This window comes from Takifugu flavidus, chromosome 1 (genome assembly GCF_003711565.1).
Source record: "Takifugu flavidus isolate HTHZ2018 chromosome 1, ASM371156v2, whole genome shotgun sequence".
Lineage (NCBI taxonomy): Eukaryota > Metazoa > Chordata > Actinopteri > Tetraodontiformes > Tetraodontidae > Takifugu > Takifugu flavidus.
The window spans coordinates 20,685,494-20,698,896 of NC_079520.1; the positions used below are offsets into that span (position 1 = coordinate 20,685,494).

General features: G+C 41.8%; 3 protein-coding genes across 17 annotated transcripts; 1 reads left to right on the forward strand and 2 right to left on the reverse strand.

The window, feature by feature from the left end:
• Positions 1-4: 4 nt before the first annotated feature.
• On the reverse strand, positions 5-5,397 carry zgc:194990 (uncharacterized protein LOC568410 homolog). Of its 13 annotated transcripts, none has more exons than XM_057056753.1 (12): positions 5,247-5,397; positions 4,795-4,980; positions 4,272-4,377; positions 3,786-3,900; positions 3,388-3,486; positions 3,067-3,174; positions 2,760-2,918; positions 2,445-2,585; positions 2,234-2,285; positions 2,119-2,145; positions 1,734-1,760; positions 5-1,580 (listed from the first exon to the last, which is right to left on the reverse strand). In XM_057056753.1, the coding sequence occupies exons 3-12, from the start codon at positions 4,301-4,303 to the stop codon at positions 1,021-1,023; spliced, it is 1,320 nt and encodes a 439-aa protein (XP_056912733.1). In that variant the 5' UTR covers positions 4,304-4,377; positions 4,795-4,980; positions 5,247-5,397; the 3' UTR covers positions 5-1,020. The 13 variants fall into 13 exon arrangements, with proteins under 13 accessions (XP_056912733.1, XP_056912709.1, XP_056912718.1 ...); XM_057056729.1 differs by having other exon boundaries at positions 3,786-3,903; XM_057056738.1 differs by having other exon boundaries at positions 3,786-3,903; positions 4,795-4,840; positions 5,247-5,386.
• Positions 5,398-5,565: 168 nt separating this feature from the next.
• si:ch211-250n8.1 (uncharacterized) lies at positions 5,566-11,170 on the forward strand. 3 transcript variants are annotated; one of them, XM_057056877.1, is made up of 16 exons: positions 5,566-5,859; positions 6,038-6,145; positions 6,363-6,438; positions 6,918-7,080; positions 7,182-7,227; positions 7,310-7,368; positions 7,470-7,505; positions 7,854-7,906; positions 7,991-8,123; positions 8,203-8,417; positions 8,489-8,534; positions 10,266-10,331; positions 10,407-10,466; positions 10,671-10,756; positions 10,931-11,024; positions 11,091-11,170. In XM_057056877.1, exons 1-15 carry the CDS (start codon positions 5,799-5,801, stop codon positions 10,977-10,979), a joined length of 1,257 nt encoding a protein of 418 aa, XP_056912857.1. In that variant the 5' UTR covers positions 5,566-5,798; the 3' UTR covers positions 10,980-11,024; positions 11,091-11,170. The 3 variants fall into 3 exon arrangements, with proteins under 3 accessions (XP_056912857.1, XP_056912866.1, XP_056912876.1); XM_057056886.1 differs by having other exon boundaries at positions 6,924-7,080; XM_057056896.1 differs by lacking the exon at positions 10,266-10,331.
• A 62-nt stretch (positions 11,171-11,232) lies between these two features.
• On the reverse strand, positions 11,233-13,306 carry LOC130539329 (histone H3.3A). The gene is made up of 4 exons (XM_057057601.1): positions 13,037-13,306; positions 12,207-12,344; positions 11,965-12,118; positions 11,233-11,884 (listed from the first exon to the last, which is right to left on the reverse strand). The coding sequence occupies exons 2-4, from the start codon at positions 12,332-12,334 to the stop codon at positions 11,756-11,758; spliced, it is 411 nt and encodes a 136-aa protein (XP_056913581.1). The 5' UTR covers positions 12,335-12,344; positions 13,037-13,306; the 3' UTR covers positions 11,233-11,755.
• Positions 13,307-13,403: the final 97 nt, after the last annotated feature.

Sequence of the window (13,403 nt, forward strand, 5' to 3'; positions counted from 1 at the left end):
GAAATATTTACATTTCATTTATTGATAAAAGAGGTAAACATAAACAAAGCTCACTCATGACAGATGTTTGCAGTAGGCTGAGACAAAGAATAAATCAGAATGAAATCTAAGTTATACCTGCACTCATCTAGTTTGACTCATTAGTCGACTACATGCATCTATTGCATTTGTGAAATATTTATATTTTCACATTGAAAAGTTAAAAAAGGTCATAAAAATATTTTTTTTAGGCGCCTGTAATAACCCTGAAAATTATTCAGCTATAAACATGGCTGAGTTTTAAGTCCCAGAAAAACAGACTTAAAATGCTTATTTTTACTATAGTCAAAAACACTCTTCATGCAGATTTGCCCACATGTGGGCATATGGGGGTAGATTTCTACCTAGCTGCTCATGAAGGCAAGTAACAATCATATTCATGCAAGATTAACTTAAAAAATACAATAAAAATGCAGATGTGGAAATTGATTTTAAATGTATTTGTCTATAAAGATTGTAGAGTTCCAGAGTTGTATCTAAATTGTTTTGCAGTCACTTTCTCAAACGGAAAGAGGAAAAAACTAACATACAACACAAAACAAAATAAACCTTATCCATGTTTTTATGCTAAATGATATTGGTAAAGGGAATCCTTCAAGATGACACCAAAAACACTCTCACAACGAGAAACAATGCAGGGCCAGAGAAATAGATTTTATACAAGGAGATTTGGTCAGCTCAGTTTCGTACATGATCATAGAGTTCTGACCCATTTATTTTACTGCTGACATAAACATGCCCATTCACTAATGTTGTTAAAGGAGTCCATTAACTTTCATGTCACCGTTGTTTATGAGCATTCTTGTGTCTTGTTATGAGTGAAAGACATTTTTTTCTTTGTTAGGTAAATTTGTGATTGAAAGTTGAATGCAGATTGATCTTGATCCAAACAGAAAAGGCAATCTGCAGATTGGGTTTTTGATTTCACTGAATCAAGAAGCTTATAAAAGCAGGACCAGGTTGTTGCTGAGGGTCTACCAGTCAGGTCCAGAGGCAGGGCCCGGGGCAGAGGCATGGCTGCCGGACATCAGCAGGTCGAACCACCAGGTCATTGAGCACCTCCACAGTTCCAAACAGAGGGTAAAGTTTCTCAGTGAACTTCTCATTGTAGGTGTAGAGGTGTGACCGTTTCTCCACATCATAGAAGGACAACTGGCCTTGTTCGTAGTCCAGGAGCACCCCAACTTTCCTCGGTGTTACCCTCTGTGACAGCTGGGTGGTAGGAACCGTCAGGGCTTTCAGGTCTGTGCCCCTCTCCAGACGTAGGGTCAGGTATCCTGTATCTGTGTTGAGGGAGCGGAAGCCCTGCCTTGCTGCTGATTCTTTTGCCACACCGAGCCGCCAATCCCGCTCACCTACCTCCACCTCCCAGTAGTGGCGCCCACTGGTGTAGCCCACCTTGCCCACAGCACACCACCAGCCATCAAAGCGCTGTCGGCCCTGTGGGACTTCCTGTAGCTCCAGGCCACACCGCATATGCTTTTCATCACTGGAGATAATCAAGTTTGCGTTGGCTGAATTGCTGTCCAGAGTCACATCCTCTGTGAAGAACAGATTAGATACTGTAAGTGGTAATGGATTACAAAGAAATAAGTCCATTTAGTAAAATATTCATGGTATATAGCACATAGCACACTGTACTGCTCATGAAATTACTTCCCTTCATAATTAATGTAATTTCACAGTTTTCATACCTGCAGCATCACAAATCCAGTTCCACACTGTAAAGATTGAGCACAATACATTGTTTGAAGCATGTATTTTTGAATTGGTAGTCTAAATAATATAAACAAGTTGTGTTGTTTACAGCGTTTCTGCTGCCCCGTGTCAAAGCTGTCAATGACACCTTTCAATAGCAAAAACTCACTGAAATCCTGAGTCAATCCATATCTACCACTACAGATTTGCTGCTATTGCAGATGTCTATATATCTTCGAATTTGCTCTAAACAACTAAGTGAAAGAAGATTACCCAGCCTAAAAACTAATTAACTTGTTTCCTTGATTGCCACCATCATTATACAATTTGACATTGCAGTCAAAGCTGTATCAAACACAGGGATTTCATTTAAGGACTCACCACTGTGAGGTATGTAGCGGAGGGCATCTGAAAAAACAAAATGGTCCTTTTGATTGTATCAAGAAGACTGACAGTGCTGTTGTTTGTCTGCATGAAAGAAAAGATAGACCCTTACCAACAAACTGTGTCCTCTGTTTTCTTACCAGCCACTGCTTAGTCACATCCCTCTGTGCACACAAATGCAAAAACATACACACACATAAAGGACAATAAAGACAAAATAGGTCAGGGTGAATTTAAGAATCAAATGATACATTTCAGTTTTTACACCTAAAAGAATGAGAAGTTCATTGAGAATTCTAAAAGTATTAATGTGACATCCCAACCTTGACAGAGCTGTCTGCATTCAGCACAGCCAACATGATGAGCTCTACAGCTGGAAGCAGGTTTGGCAGATGTCCCCGCTTCCACTGGAACTCCAGGTCATCCAGCATCATGAGCACAGGCTCGCCGGGCCACACAGTGGGCTGTAAGGAGAGGATGAGCAGACACAAAGACTTACTCCATTGTTTATTTCCAGTGCCGAGGTGACAATGATTAGGGAGGTCAGGGTTTAGCCTAATCATCTTTATGAGACTTTAGGATGGAAGTGGGTCACGCTTTAATCAGGCAGTGTCCTTATTGTTCACCTATACACTTACCTGAGGTCTGCTTTTAATCTCCCGTGTCCAGTCCATTATCGTCCTTTTGTGTGACACGATGTCATGCTCCCCGCCTGCCTCCAGCATGCACAGCAGGTGTAGCTTCCATTCTTTCTTCTCCAGCTTTTCACACTGGGATTCATACTGGTCAGTTCTTATCTGAACAAGAAACACCCAAATAAATCAATTATTATCAGGTTATAAAAAACAAGCCATTAAGTGAAACGTCTGAGCAGAAAAATAGATTTGGAGCTGTAAATTTAAGACCAAAAACTAGTGTCTAATTATAGGTGACACGAGTACGTACCTGGACCCTGTTCTGTAACTCAGCAGCCCATTCCAGGATGAAATCTCGGCACACACTGGCTGGCCAGATGTCTTCACTGGTCCAGATGTGAGAGAGGATGTTTGACCTCTGTGGTACAATGACAGAATTAAAATACACTAGTGCGATTCGTAAAGTGGACACTTTCAGTGAAATGTCAAAATATAACTAGTAAAATGATCAAGTTTTAATATTCCCAACTGTTTTTTTCCCCATGTACCTTGTGATGTGTCCTACATCTATATCTGTATAGTGAAGATTCAAAGCCGTTGTCTAAGTGAAATAAAGAAAGAGAAGTCTTACCTGGCATACTTTGTTGAGCTCTCTTGAAAGCTCCATAATAAATAACTGACTTTCCACTAGTGGCTCCTTCTTCTGAAGTTTCACTTGTTTACGAGATTCCTGAAGCAAAGAAAAAATGGGGAATTTTCCTCCAGGAAATTGTGATTTTGCAAATCAATAACAACACAAAGTCATTAGATCACTAATTCCTGTGATGTTTGTGACTTCTAATTTTACTCAATACTCAAATTGGAATACTTAAAAAAAAAAAAAAACAGATCAGCAATTTAATTATTTGTTGTCCAGATTTAATTGAAAAATCTAAATTTGCAATAAAACACAAATGTTATGCTGCAAAAAAGGGCACCGTCACAAGAGAACTTAAGTACAAAGCTAGTTTAGTCGGTTATTTGTCAAACCTTGAGTCGTATCTTGAGCTTTTTGGCCGGTTCAATAAGGAACCGCAAGCACTCCTTCATCATGGTGGTAGTTGGGGAGTGAGAGAGAGGTCTTGTGATGATGAAAAGCTTTAGCCTGCTGGCACACAGTCGGTCAAAGCTAAAACAGCTGACTGGGTTCAAATCTGTAATTTATGAGAAGTGGTGAAATGGAAAGTGAGAAAGAGAGGAAAAGCACTGCAGAACTTTCATCCCAGCTCTGCAGAGTCCACTGAGAGCTCATTAGAATCTGAAGCTGCAATAGGAGGAAGCAGGCGCCCACAAAGCAAACCTACTCAGTAAACACACGTTAGACCAAAGCAAGCAGAATAGGCAGCATTAATGCAGAAGAGGGGGATTTGCTGGGATCCGTGGGTCACAGAAATGGTAAAATCATTCCTGAGGAGATCTGAGGCAACAGTCTTTTTTTAAAACACTGCGGAGGGTGCGGGGGAATGTTTGGAGTACTTTGCTGTTGATTCAGCAGTCCGCCTCTGCATGTTTGCTGTTCTGAAGGGATTTGCTGATCCTTCTGGAGTTTAGGGGGTGGCAGTTGAGCTTGAGAGTGCTGAGACTGACAGTAAAGGATGAAAAATGTAAGTGCAAAAGCCTGATACTCTGAATAGGCAATGTAGACTGTCAATCTGACTGATTTGGGGCAAAAATAATGGATGGATGTTTATCTGTTGCACACAAAAAAGAATGATTAATCATTAAATCCCAAGGGAGGGGTCAGGGGAGTACTGTGCCTGGGACAGGCCCCATGCAGTATGGGCCAGCACAGCTTTTGTAATGTTAGTGTATATATTCCAGTCATGGCATTAGTCACACGTCAGTCAACCAGTCAATCATGTGTCTACACGAGTGCTCCAGGATAACGTCAGCTCACTATGAGTTTGTTAACTAATCAAACATTACAGCAAGTATCACTTCAGTAAAAAAAAAGAAAAAAGAAAAAAAGAAAAAGAAAAACGTAGATACGTTTACTAACCTCTTTGTGTATGTAGTGTGTGCAGGGTATTCACACAGTTGTCCTGCTGTGTTTTGGGTTGCAAAGACACGCCGTGGGCAAAAGGAAGCAGATAAGATTAGAGAATATCCAGGATTATCACCGGTGTCACTGTTGTACGAACCCAAGAGGTGGATTTCTATTTTGGGACTGACGGACAACCTCTGCCTGTCAGCATCCAAACAGAAAAACAGCCGTCGCCATAATGAGAACGAATCATTAGAAATAAGTACGCTGTAGCCATGGCTGTTGTCAGGAAATTAGCATTTAATATAGTAATATACTGCAAAAGAATTAGACACCTACAAATGCAAAACGTAAATAGTATGCAATCCAGTCACTATTATTTCAGTATCATAGCCTCCAAAGCAGCACGATTATATGCGTTTCTCTGATTCAAGTTGTTGCTATGCAGAGAAAACATCGATTCTGACCTGTTCCTATGGGGATTTTCTAGCGGCGGATAACTTTGAGCGGCTCTTCTGTTGCCTGGTCAATCATTCAGTCCTCCGCCATCCCGCAACTGCTGCTCAACTGCGACACGAGACACCGTGCGCGAGATAATCTGCGCCCGCGCGACCTGCGTGTCGTAAGAAAGACCGCGGGAGGTCGCTGCTGACTCGTTGAAAACTGGGAGAAATCTTCATGATGGCGGATAAACATTGTTGCAATTCATAGAACGCTTCCAAGCTTCCCCTGATTCTATTCCCTTCCATAATGATTTCGTTCAGGCTCTTGGTTAGGCTTGGTCTTATTTTTAGAAAAATAAACAGAAAAACTAAACTACAATCTATTCCATACTTCGGTGTGTTGCATATACCGTAAATTTGTTTTTTGCTGCATATATATTTGTTATTCCACAAGTCTGTTTCAGTGATCCTGACGGCTGTTTGAATATGTTAACCATGTTTAACACTGTGTTGTCTGGATATGGGAGCGTGTCACGGAAGTGTGACGACATCAGGCGCTGTGATCGCCGATAGATTATGAACGCACCTGTGCGCCTCAATATGGCACCAAAGGACCCTCTGCTCGGCACCCTCAAAGGTAAAGATCAAGAATAATATACGTTTTTACACGCAGGATGATTCCCGCTCCGTTTACAGCTGCTTCCTGTTTTTTCCGCGTATGCCGCGGCTCGTCCACGGTATTTAATCTTGAACACTGTTCAGATGTGAGATGATGGAATAAAATCTCCTGTCTACGCTTGTGTCTCCCCTCAAAGTGTGCGTGCTGAATCTGCAGGCAGATGGGGACGCTGTGACAGACAGCAACCCTCACCTCGCATCCTGCTGTCAGCTGCTGGAACTGCTCCTCAGGAAGGGTCTACAGCGTTAGTCACACACAAAACCTTTCACAATATAATCTCTTCTATATTTATGTGCATATTCGTGTGAGGTCATTGCGGGGCGCCACATCGGTAGTCGTGTGTGTGTGTGTCTGTGTGTGTGCGTGTGTGTGTGTGTGGTGTGTGTGTGTGTGTGTGCGTGTGCGCGCGCGCGCGTGGGTGGGTGGGTGTACGTGCGGGCGTGCGTGTTTGCCTTCTCCAGAGCCAGTTCTCAGTCTGGTGCACAGAGATTATTGGCAGTGTTTTGAACAGATTACCCACCAAGATGCCTGTGGCAGGTAGGTTTTATAGATGTTCCTGTTTCCTATCAGCTGTGTATATAATGCATTTTAAATCATACAAACTCAAATAATATATATATTAACAGAACCAGTGAGTAGTAAAATACTAGAACATGTGCCAATTGCCTTACTCATTTCCAGCTGTAGTTTCCTGACAGGTTCAGACATTTAGGAATGCACAAATAAACAAACACAATATGAAATAACAATGTGAACTATAGATTTATTGATTAAAATAAAACATGTAAAAAGATCGGCTCAAAAATTGCTGAAACCACCAAGTTTGTGGTTAGGTCATACTTAAGTTCATGCTGATATAGGTATTTTATATGCTAATATATTGATATACCATATCAATGCTAGTGTAAATTTCACATAGCTCCGTCATTACAGATTTGCATATTAATGCATCACTTATACATAGAACCTCAAAAATCAGATTTGACCTCTGCTTAACGCCTATTGTGCCTCTTGAGTTGCAGGTTGTCTGCTTTGTCCTTGGCTGTGGAACAGACCAAAGCTTGCAAGAAGTTGATCTCTGCTCAGGGAAGAGGCCGATTCCTGCTCAGGCTGGCCCTCAGCCGCAAGATTCTGCCACAGTTCATTACACACCTGCTGCACACGCCAAGAGTCCTGGAGGTCTGGAAACATTAATATATATGATTGTGACATTCTCCTTAGAATGGAAGATATTTCAAGAGCTGGCTTTACTGCTGTTTCTCTCTTCATCTGCCCTTCAGTGGTACAGTCCAGCCGTATCCATTCTCAGAAATGAGGAGTTTTTAGGTGAGGATTTCAATTTATTTAATCTCACATGTAGTTTGTAATAAATGGTATTGAGAGTCCAACTCAAATTGTCACCTTTCAGAACCTTTCATGTCACTGCTGCTCGTCTTGTCTCACAAAGAGTTCAAACTGGTCATGGAGGTGAGATTAACTTCCTTATTTAATATTTTGTTTGGAAATTTAATGCTGAAAATATGCTCTGATAGTCATCAAATATAACAGCCACCTCTGATCTCTTGCAGAATTGCAGTTTTCTGGATGAGAGCTGGCTCCTTCCAGTAAGACACTGAAACAGTTACTCATAAACTTAACTATACTCACTCCTAACACAGTTCAGTTCTTTGGGCTATCAGCCCAAATTGTTTAATTTATAGGATGAATATGTATTATTTTTATGGGAGAGGAAACAAATGTAAGCTGTGTGTTTTATTTGTGTTATCCTGTGTATAAGAATCTTGGTTTCAAAAAAATCTTAAAACTTTGGAAATTAAAAAATATAAGAATTATAAGAAATCAACAGTAACAGAAGATGAGACTACCAGATGCATTATCATTCACACTTAATCGAACAGGATGTCAACAGAATTAAAAAAGCTTTTTTGCTTTGGTTTTAATGGAATTTATAGGTATACGAGACTTATGATGTGGTGCCCTGCAGAGATGTAGGGTTAGTTTTAAGGTTTGTACCTTTTTACATTTAAGATTGGCACATTTTCATGAATCACTCTCTCCTAAGCTTCTACCTTACCGTCTTTCTTCTCAGGTATCTCAGGGGACGTGTCTTTGTCCTTGACCTGACACCTGGTAGTCAGGCTGACTTTGACAAGTTCATTTGTCGTGGCGATGTCATTGATGAAATCAATGGAACATCATTGAGGAATTCCAAAAGCGGACAGGTACTCTCAAAGGTGTAAACATTGAAACACTGTTGATTCTCCCTCTGTACAAAATCCCACTCTGTACTCTTCCTTCAAGGCAGGTGTTGTTCTGTCACAGCTGAAAGGCTGCCCACTGTCTTTGTCTGTCGTGCGATGGAAGGCTCAGGATGGAACAGTTTTCCGGCCTCTCATCAAACTTCTGCAACTACTGCGGATGGAGAACCCTGATCTGCAGCTAGGGCCAACCCCACCCCAACATCCATCCTCCAAGGGACAGATTAGCTCTCCGACACAATGTCTTAAAGAAGGGAGGCAAGTTGGATATTGGAGCTTTATTAATAGTTTATGGAGCACTTTGAATAACACAAACCTCCCCTCGACAGAATTGTGTACATAGTGCAGTTTATGGGGAAAGCAAATATTGGAATGGTAAATAAGCACTTTTTGCCATCTATCTGTCTGTCTGTCTGTCTGTCTGTCTGTGTATGTATGTATGTATGTATGTATGTATGTATGTATGTATGTATGTATGTATGTATGTATGTATGTGTGTGTGTGTGTGTGTATATACACTGCTCAAAAAAAAATAGAGGAACACTTTTTAATCAGAGTATAGCAACCTATCAGTCAAACTTCTGGGATATTGATCTGGTCAGTTAAGTAGCAGAGCGGGTTGTTAATTAGTTTCTGCTGCTTTTTTATTAATGAAATCAACAACAGGTGCATCAGAGGGGCAACAATGAGACGGCCCCCAAAACAGAAATGGCTTTCCAGGTTGAGGCCACTGATACTTTTTCCCCTCCTCATCTCTTTTGGCTGATTTCTTACTGACTGACTTTCTACTCCTGTAGTTATTCATTTGGCTTGGATCAACATCTCTGTTAATAGCGATGTTTCGGCACCAGGACGCTACAGAGGTTGCACAAGTAGTCCAACTCCTCCACGATGGCAAATCAATACGTGACGTTGCAAGAAGGTTTGCTGTGTCTCCCAGCACACTCTCAAGAGCATGGAGGAGATTCCAGGAGACAGGTGGTTACACCAGGAGCTGGACAGGGCCATAGAAGGTCCTTAAAACCTCAGCAGGATCGGTATCTGCTCCTTTGTGCAAGGAGGAACAGTATGAGCACTGCCAGACCCCTACAAAATGACCTCCAGCAGGTCACTGGTGTGAATGTTTCTGACCAAACAATCAGAAACAGGCTCCATGAGGGTGACCTGAGGGCCCGACGTCCTGTAGTGGGCCCTGTGCTCACTGCCCAGCACCGTAGAACTCGATTGGCATTTGCCAGACCACCAGAATTGGCAACTACGCCACTGGCGCCCTGTGCTCTTCACCGATGAGAGCAGGTTCAACCTGAGCACATGCGACAGACGTGAAAGGGTCTAGAGATGCCGTGGAGAACGTTATGGTGCCTGCAACTTCATTCAGCATGACCGTTTTGGTGGTGAGTCAGTGATGGTTTGGGGAGGCATATCTATGGAGGGACGCACAGACCTCTACAGGTTAGATAATGGCACCCTGACTGCTATTAGGTATCGGTATGAAATCCTTGGACCCATTGTCAGAACCTACGCTGGTGCAGTGGGACCTGGGTTCCTCCTGGTCCACGACCTCATGCCCAACCTCATGTGGCTAGAGTATGCAAGCAGTTCCTGGAGGATGAAGGAATTGATACCATTGACTGGCCCCCACATTTACCTGACCTAAACCCAACAGAACACCTCTGGGACATTATGTTTAGGTCTGTGCTGTGTACACTTACACGTCGTCTCATTAGGAGCATGCCCTGATGTTGTCAGGCATGCATACAAGCATGTGGGGGCCACACAAACTACTGAGAATCATTTTGAGTTGCTACAATGACATTTTGGCAAAATGGAGCAGTCTGCTGAATTATTTTTTCACTTTCATTTTTGGGGTGTCTTTGATTTCCCTCCCTCTATAGGGTGATCATTTTCATTTCTATCAAATTATGTGGCATCATTTTGTGACTAATACATCACCTACCTTTTATCAGAAAAGATATTCAAGATCACCCCCCCCCCCCCCCCCCTTTAGATCTGATGTTTTCGAAGAGTTCCTCTAATTTTTTTGAGCAGTGTATATGCTCCAAATAACAGAACAAAAACTTTTTTTTTTAAATTTATCTTTACAAGTTTGGAGACAAGGAGGTGCTGCAGCATGCTATTCCTCAGGTGTTGCAGAAAAACCTGCAAAGCAAGGTAATAAAGCCAGTCCTCTTCCTGTAGGACAGTTGCATTGTCAGTATCAATATGTCATCTCCTGTTTGTCTTCAGGAGGTGCTTCTGGATTTGAAAGAAACACATCTGACTTGCACAGAAAGAAGCAGCAAAGTGGTTAAGTATTTGAGTCTAATTATTATCTTAATATAATAATTAATCTAAAATGACATTGTGATGCACAAAAAAGTGGTTGACTGTGTTGCTAACATCAGTATTTAGACAATATTAAGCTTTTGTGAAGTGAAAACACCTAAAACCTAGCTGTTTAATTATAGTAATAACATTTTACAAATAAATTTGTCTGAAATTCCCATTCAGGACCTGTTTGTGCATCACTATCCTGAAATCTCATGCGTTGGCAGATTGAATCAACCAGATTACACAATATTTGCATTCTGTGTGGCGTAAGTATCTAAATTTCCAACACGCTGGCTAAATCTTGCATGTGCACCTATTCAGTGAGCCATACTAGCTGCAGTTTAGGTCTCTCCCTGCCGATGCAACGTGCGTCATAACAGCTGTGCTGCAATTGGCTGGATCCAGATGTGATTCTAGCTTGTGATTGGTTCTGTTGGCAGAGACTCCCCAGAAACCCCCTGTCGACAGGCTTCTGCTGTGTGGTTCTGAGAGCCCGCACCATCAAGGAATGTGAAGAAATAGTCTGTCGCATTGGTGAGATACAATTCAGGTAACATTTTTAACATGAATATTATATTTATCATGTTTTCCCTTTTGCAGCCACTGGCTTTAAGCACACAGAGTGGTTTGTATGACTTCATGATTTTTATCTACCTGTAAATAAATTATGCTCCATTTCACCAGTGTTTTTTTTTATATATATATATATATAAAAAATTAAAAAGTACAAAACACCAAGGACTCTACTCATAAAGACCTTTAATAGAAAGACATGTGACAACAATTTCATAAATAGTATTAAATGTAGCTGCCAAGATTTTGCATGATTAAGATGTAAAAAGCAGTCCAGGAAAGTACAGGAAGGTCTGTCACACTTCTGGCCAGTAGCCACTGTGTATGAGCCACAGTAGCCATAACCAAACACAAGTAACCAGTTGAGTGAGACACCCTGGCATTTTGTGGTAGATAGTGAGGAAATCCTGGACCACCAAAAATGTTGCAAGTTTATCCTTGTGCAGAGACAACTCCATCCAAGGAAGTCCAAAAAGGTTGTGACGGCTAAAACACAATGAACCACGACATAGGCAGGTACTGCTACTGCACAAGATTTCCGACTACCCTACATGTACTTGGGCTTTTGGAATGATGGTGAACTGTCCCAGTCTAAGATACAAAATTCCGAAAGAACTGGAAAAAAAAATGTCCACAAAAATGGTTAAGTATGATAAATAGGATTTTCTCTTGATCATGCTGTCACGAGCCACTTAGGCCCTCTCTCCTCTTATCCTACGAGCCAGCTGGATGTCTTTGGGCATGATGGTGACGCGTTTGGCGTGGATGGCGCACAAGTTGGTGTCCTCAAACAGACCCACCAAGTAAGCCTCACTGGCTTCCTGCAAGAGGAGGGGAAGTGCATTAGTTTAAGTAAACAAAACCACCCAAAAGTTTGATTTATTTGTGTATGTATTCTTACTTGGAGAGCTCCAATAGCTGCACTCTGGAAGCGCAGATCAGTCTTGAAATCCTGGGCAATTTCTCTCACCAGACGCTGGAAGGGCAGTTTGCGGATGAGCAATTCGGTTGACTTCTGGTAACGACGGATCTCCCTGAGAGCCACAGTACCAGGCCTGCAAAGAGATGTTTTCCATTAAATATGGTTTACAAACAACAGGGCATGTAGGTGGTGTTCTTTGGCCTATTTGTAGAATTGAATACCTGTAACGATGCGGTTTCTTCACTCCACCAGTGGATGGGGCACTCTTCCTGGCGGCCTTGGTAGCCAGCTGCTTCCTTGGAGCCTTTCCTCCGGTGGATTTACGGGCAGTCTGTTTGGTACGGGCCATGTTGCAGTTGCTAAATACAAAAATGTAATGGAAATCACAGATTATAACTCGTGGTTACTTTGACATAGACCAAGTTCTGAGTGCAGAGCAAGCAAAAGCCGCTACGGTCAGCGCTCGATATAACGCCCCTCCCCCCTGTATAAACTAGAGCGTCGGAAATGGTATAATACGTTGTATTATTATAGACTTTAGAAACATTAAGAACGTGAAAGTGAAAGAATGAGGCGAAGTCAATTCAAAAGGCACAACAGCTTTCAGATGCTCTCGATACCGACAGCGAGACTCTGGGCACTTGGCGCCTGTTCCAACTATTAGAACGTATAGTTTCTGCTATTCGCCATTTTCAAAAGCTGCCTCCACCGGTTTTCGAAGCGACATTACCTCGGTACACCTCAAATACAGCTTTGACACATTTACGAACGCAAGCACCAGCCTCGTCAGGTAGTATCTGTCGAGATTATGTTGACTTTCGGTAACAGGATGTAACATCAACACCAAGCAACGAGATTGACGTAGAAATCAAACACTCGACGGTAAAGGTCTCTATTGTTCTATATTTAGCTAACGTTAGCAAGTGAACGTCTGAACGTCTGTCCATTAAGAGGCAGTACAACATACGCAAATTCGATCGTCTGAGATATCGATTTTTTTAAAGCAAATAACCGCTAGGAACATGATAAACTCACAAGAATTCAATATTACCTTTAGGATAATCCCGCAATGATTCTGTAATCCCTATAAGTATTTGCGTAATCGCTGAGAAGAAATGTGTCGGGAGGACTGTTGAGGTCGACTATTAATACTTTTTGTGACGTCATCTTCTGTGGCCATAACACAATCATTGGCTCCCTTTCCAAAACAGACAAGCAATACAACCAATAGAAAATGTCTACCGAAGAGGAACGCGAGAGAAGATCAAAACAAAGAAATGGCGTCGCGTATTGTTAAAACATCAGTATTTATAAACATACGATGGGCAATGTTATAAATGTTTTAATTTTAGGCTCTATTATCAGTATTGCTAATTGAACTTCATAACCCATAGTTCCGCGTTGTCCAGAGTGGTCCC

What these genes read in the sequence shown, in the direction of transcription:
- zgc:194990 (XM_057056729.1), bottom strand. Translation starts at nt 4,303, where the DNA reads ATGCAGAGGCGGACTGCTGAATCAACAGCAAA. An exon ending in AGCTCAAGATACGACTCAAG is followed by an intron (nt 3,487 to 3,785) that starts GTTTGACAAATA and finishes TCTTTGCTTCAG; the next exon opens with GAATCTCGTAAACAAGTGAA. An exon ending in ATGCAGACAGCTCTGTCAAG is followed by an intron (nt 2,286 to 2,444) that starts GTTGGGATGTCA and finishes TTGTGTGCACAG; the next exon opens with AGGGATGTGACTAAGCAGTG.
- si:ch211-250n8.1 (XM_057056877.1), top strand. Translation starts at nt 5,799, where the DNA reads ATGAACGCACCTGTGCGCCTCAATATGGCACCAAAGGACCCTCTGCTC. An exon ending in GGAATTCCAAAAGCGGACAG is followed by an intron (nt 8,124 to 8,202) that starts GTACTCTCAAAG and finishes TCTTCCTTCAAG; the next exon opens with GCAGGTGTTGTTCTGTCACA. An exon ending in CAATGTCTTAAAGAAGGGAG is followed by an intron (nt 8,418 to 8,488) that starts GCAAGTTGGATA and finishes TCCCCTCGACAG; the next exon opens with AATTGTGTACATAGTGCAGT.
- LOC130539329 (XM_057057601.1), bottom strand. Translation starts at nt 12,334, where the DNA reads ATGGCCCGTACCAAACAGACTGCCCGTAAATCCACCGGAGGAAAGGCT. An exon ending in AAGAAACCGCATCGTTACAG is followed by an intron (nt 12,119 to 12,206) that starts GTATTCAATTCT and finishes ATCTCTTTGCAG; the next exon opens with GCCTGGTACTGTGGCTCTCA. An exon ending in CAGCTATTGGAGCTCTCCAA is followed by an intron (nt 11,885 to 11,964) that starts GTAAGAATACAT and finishes CTCCTCTTGCAG; the next exon opens with GAAGCCAGTGAGGCTTACTT.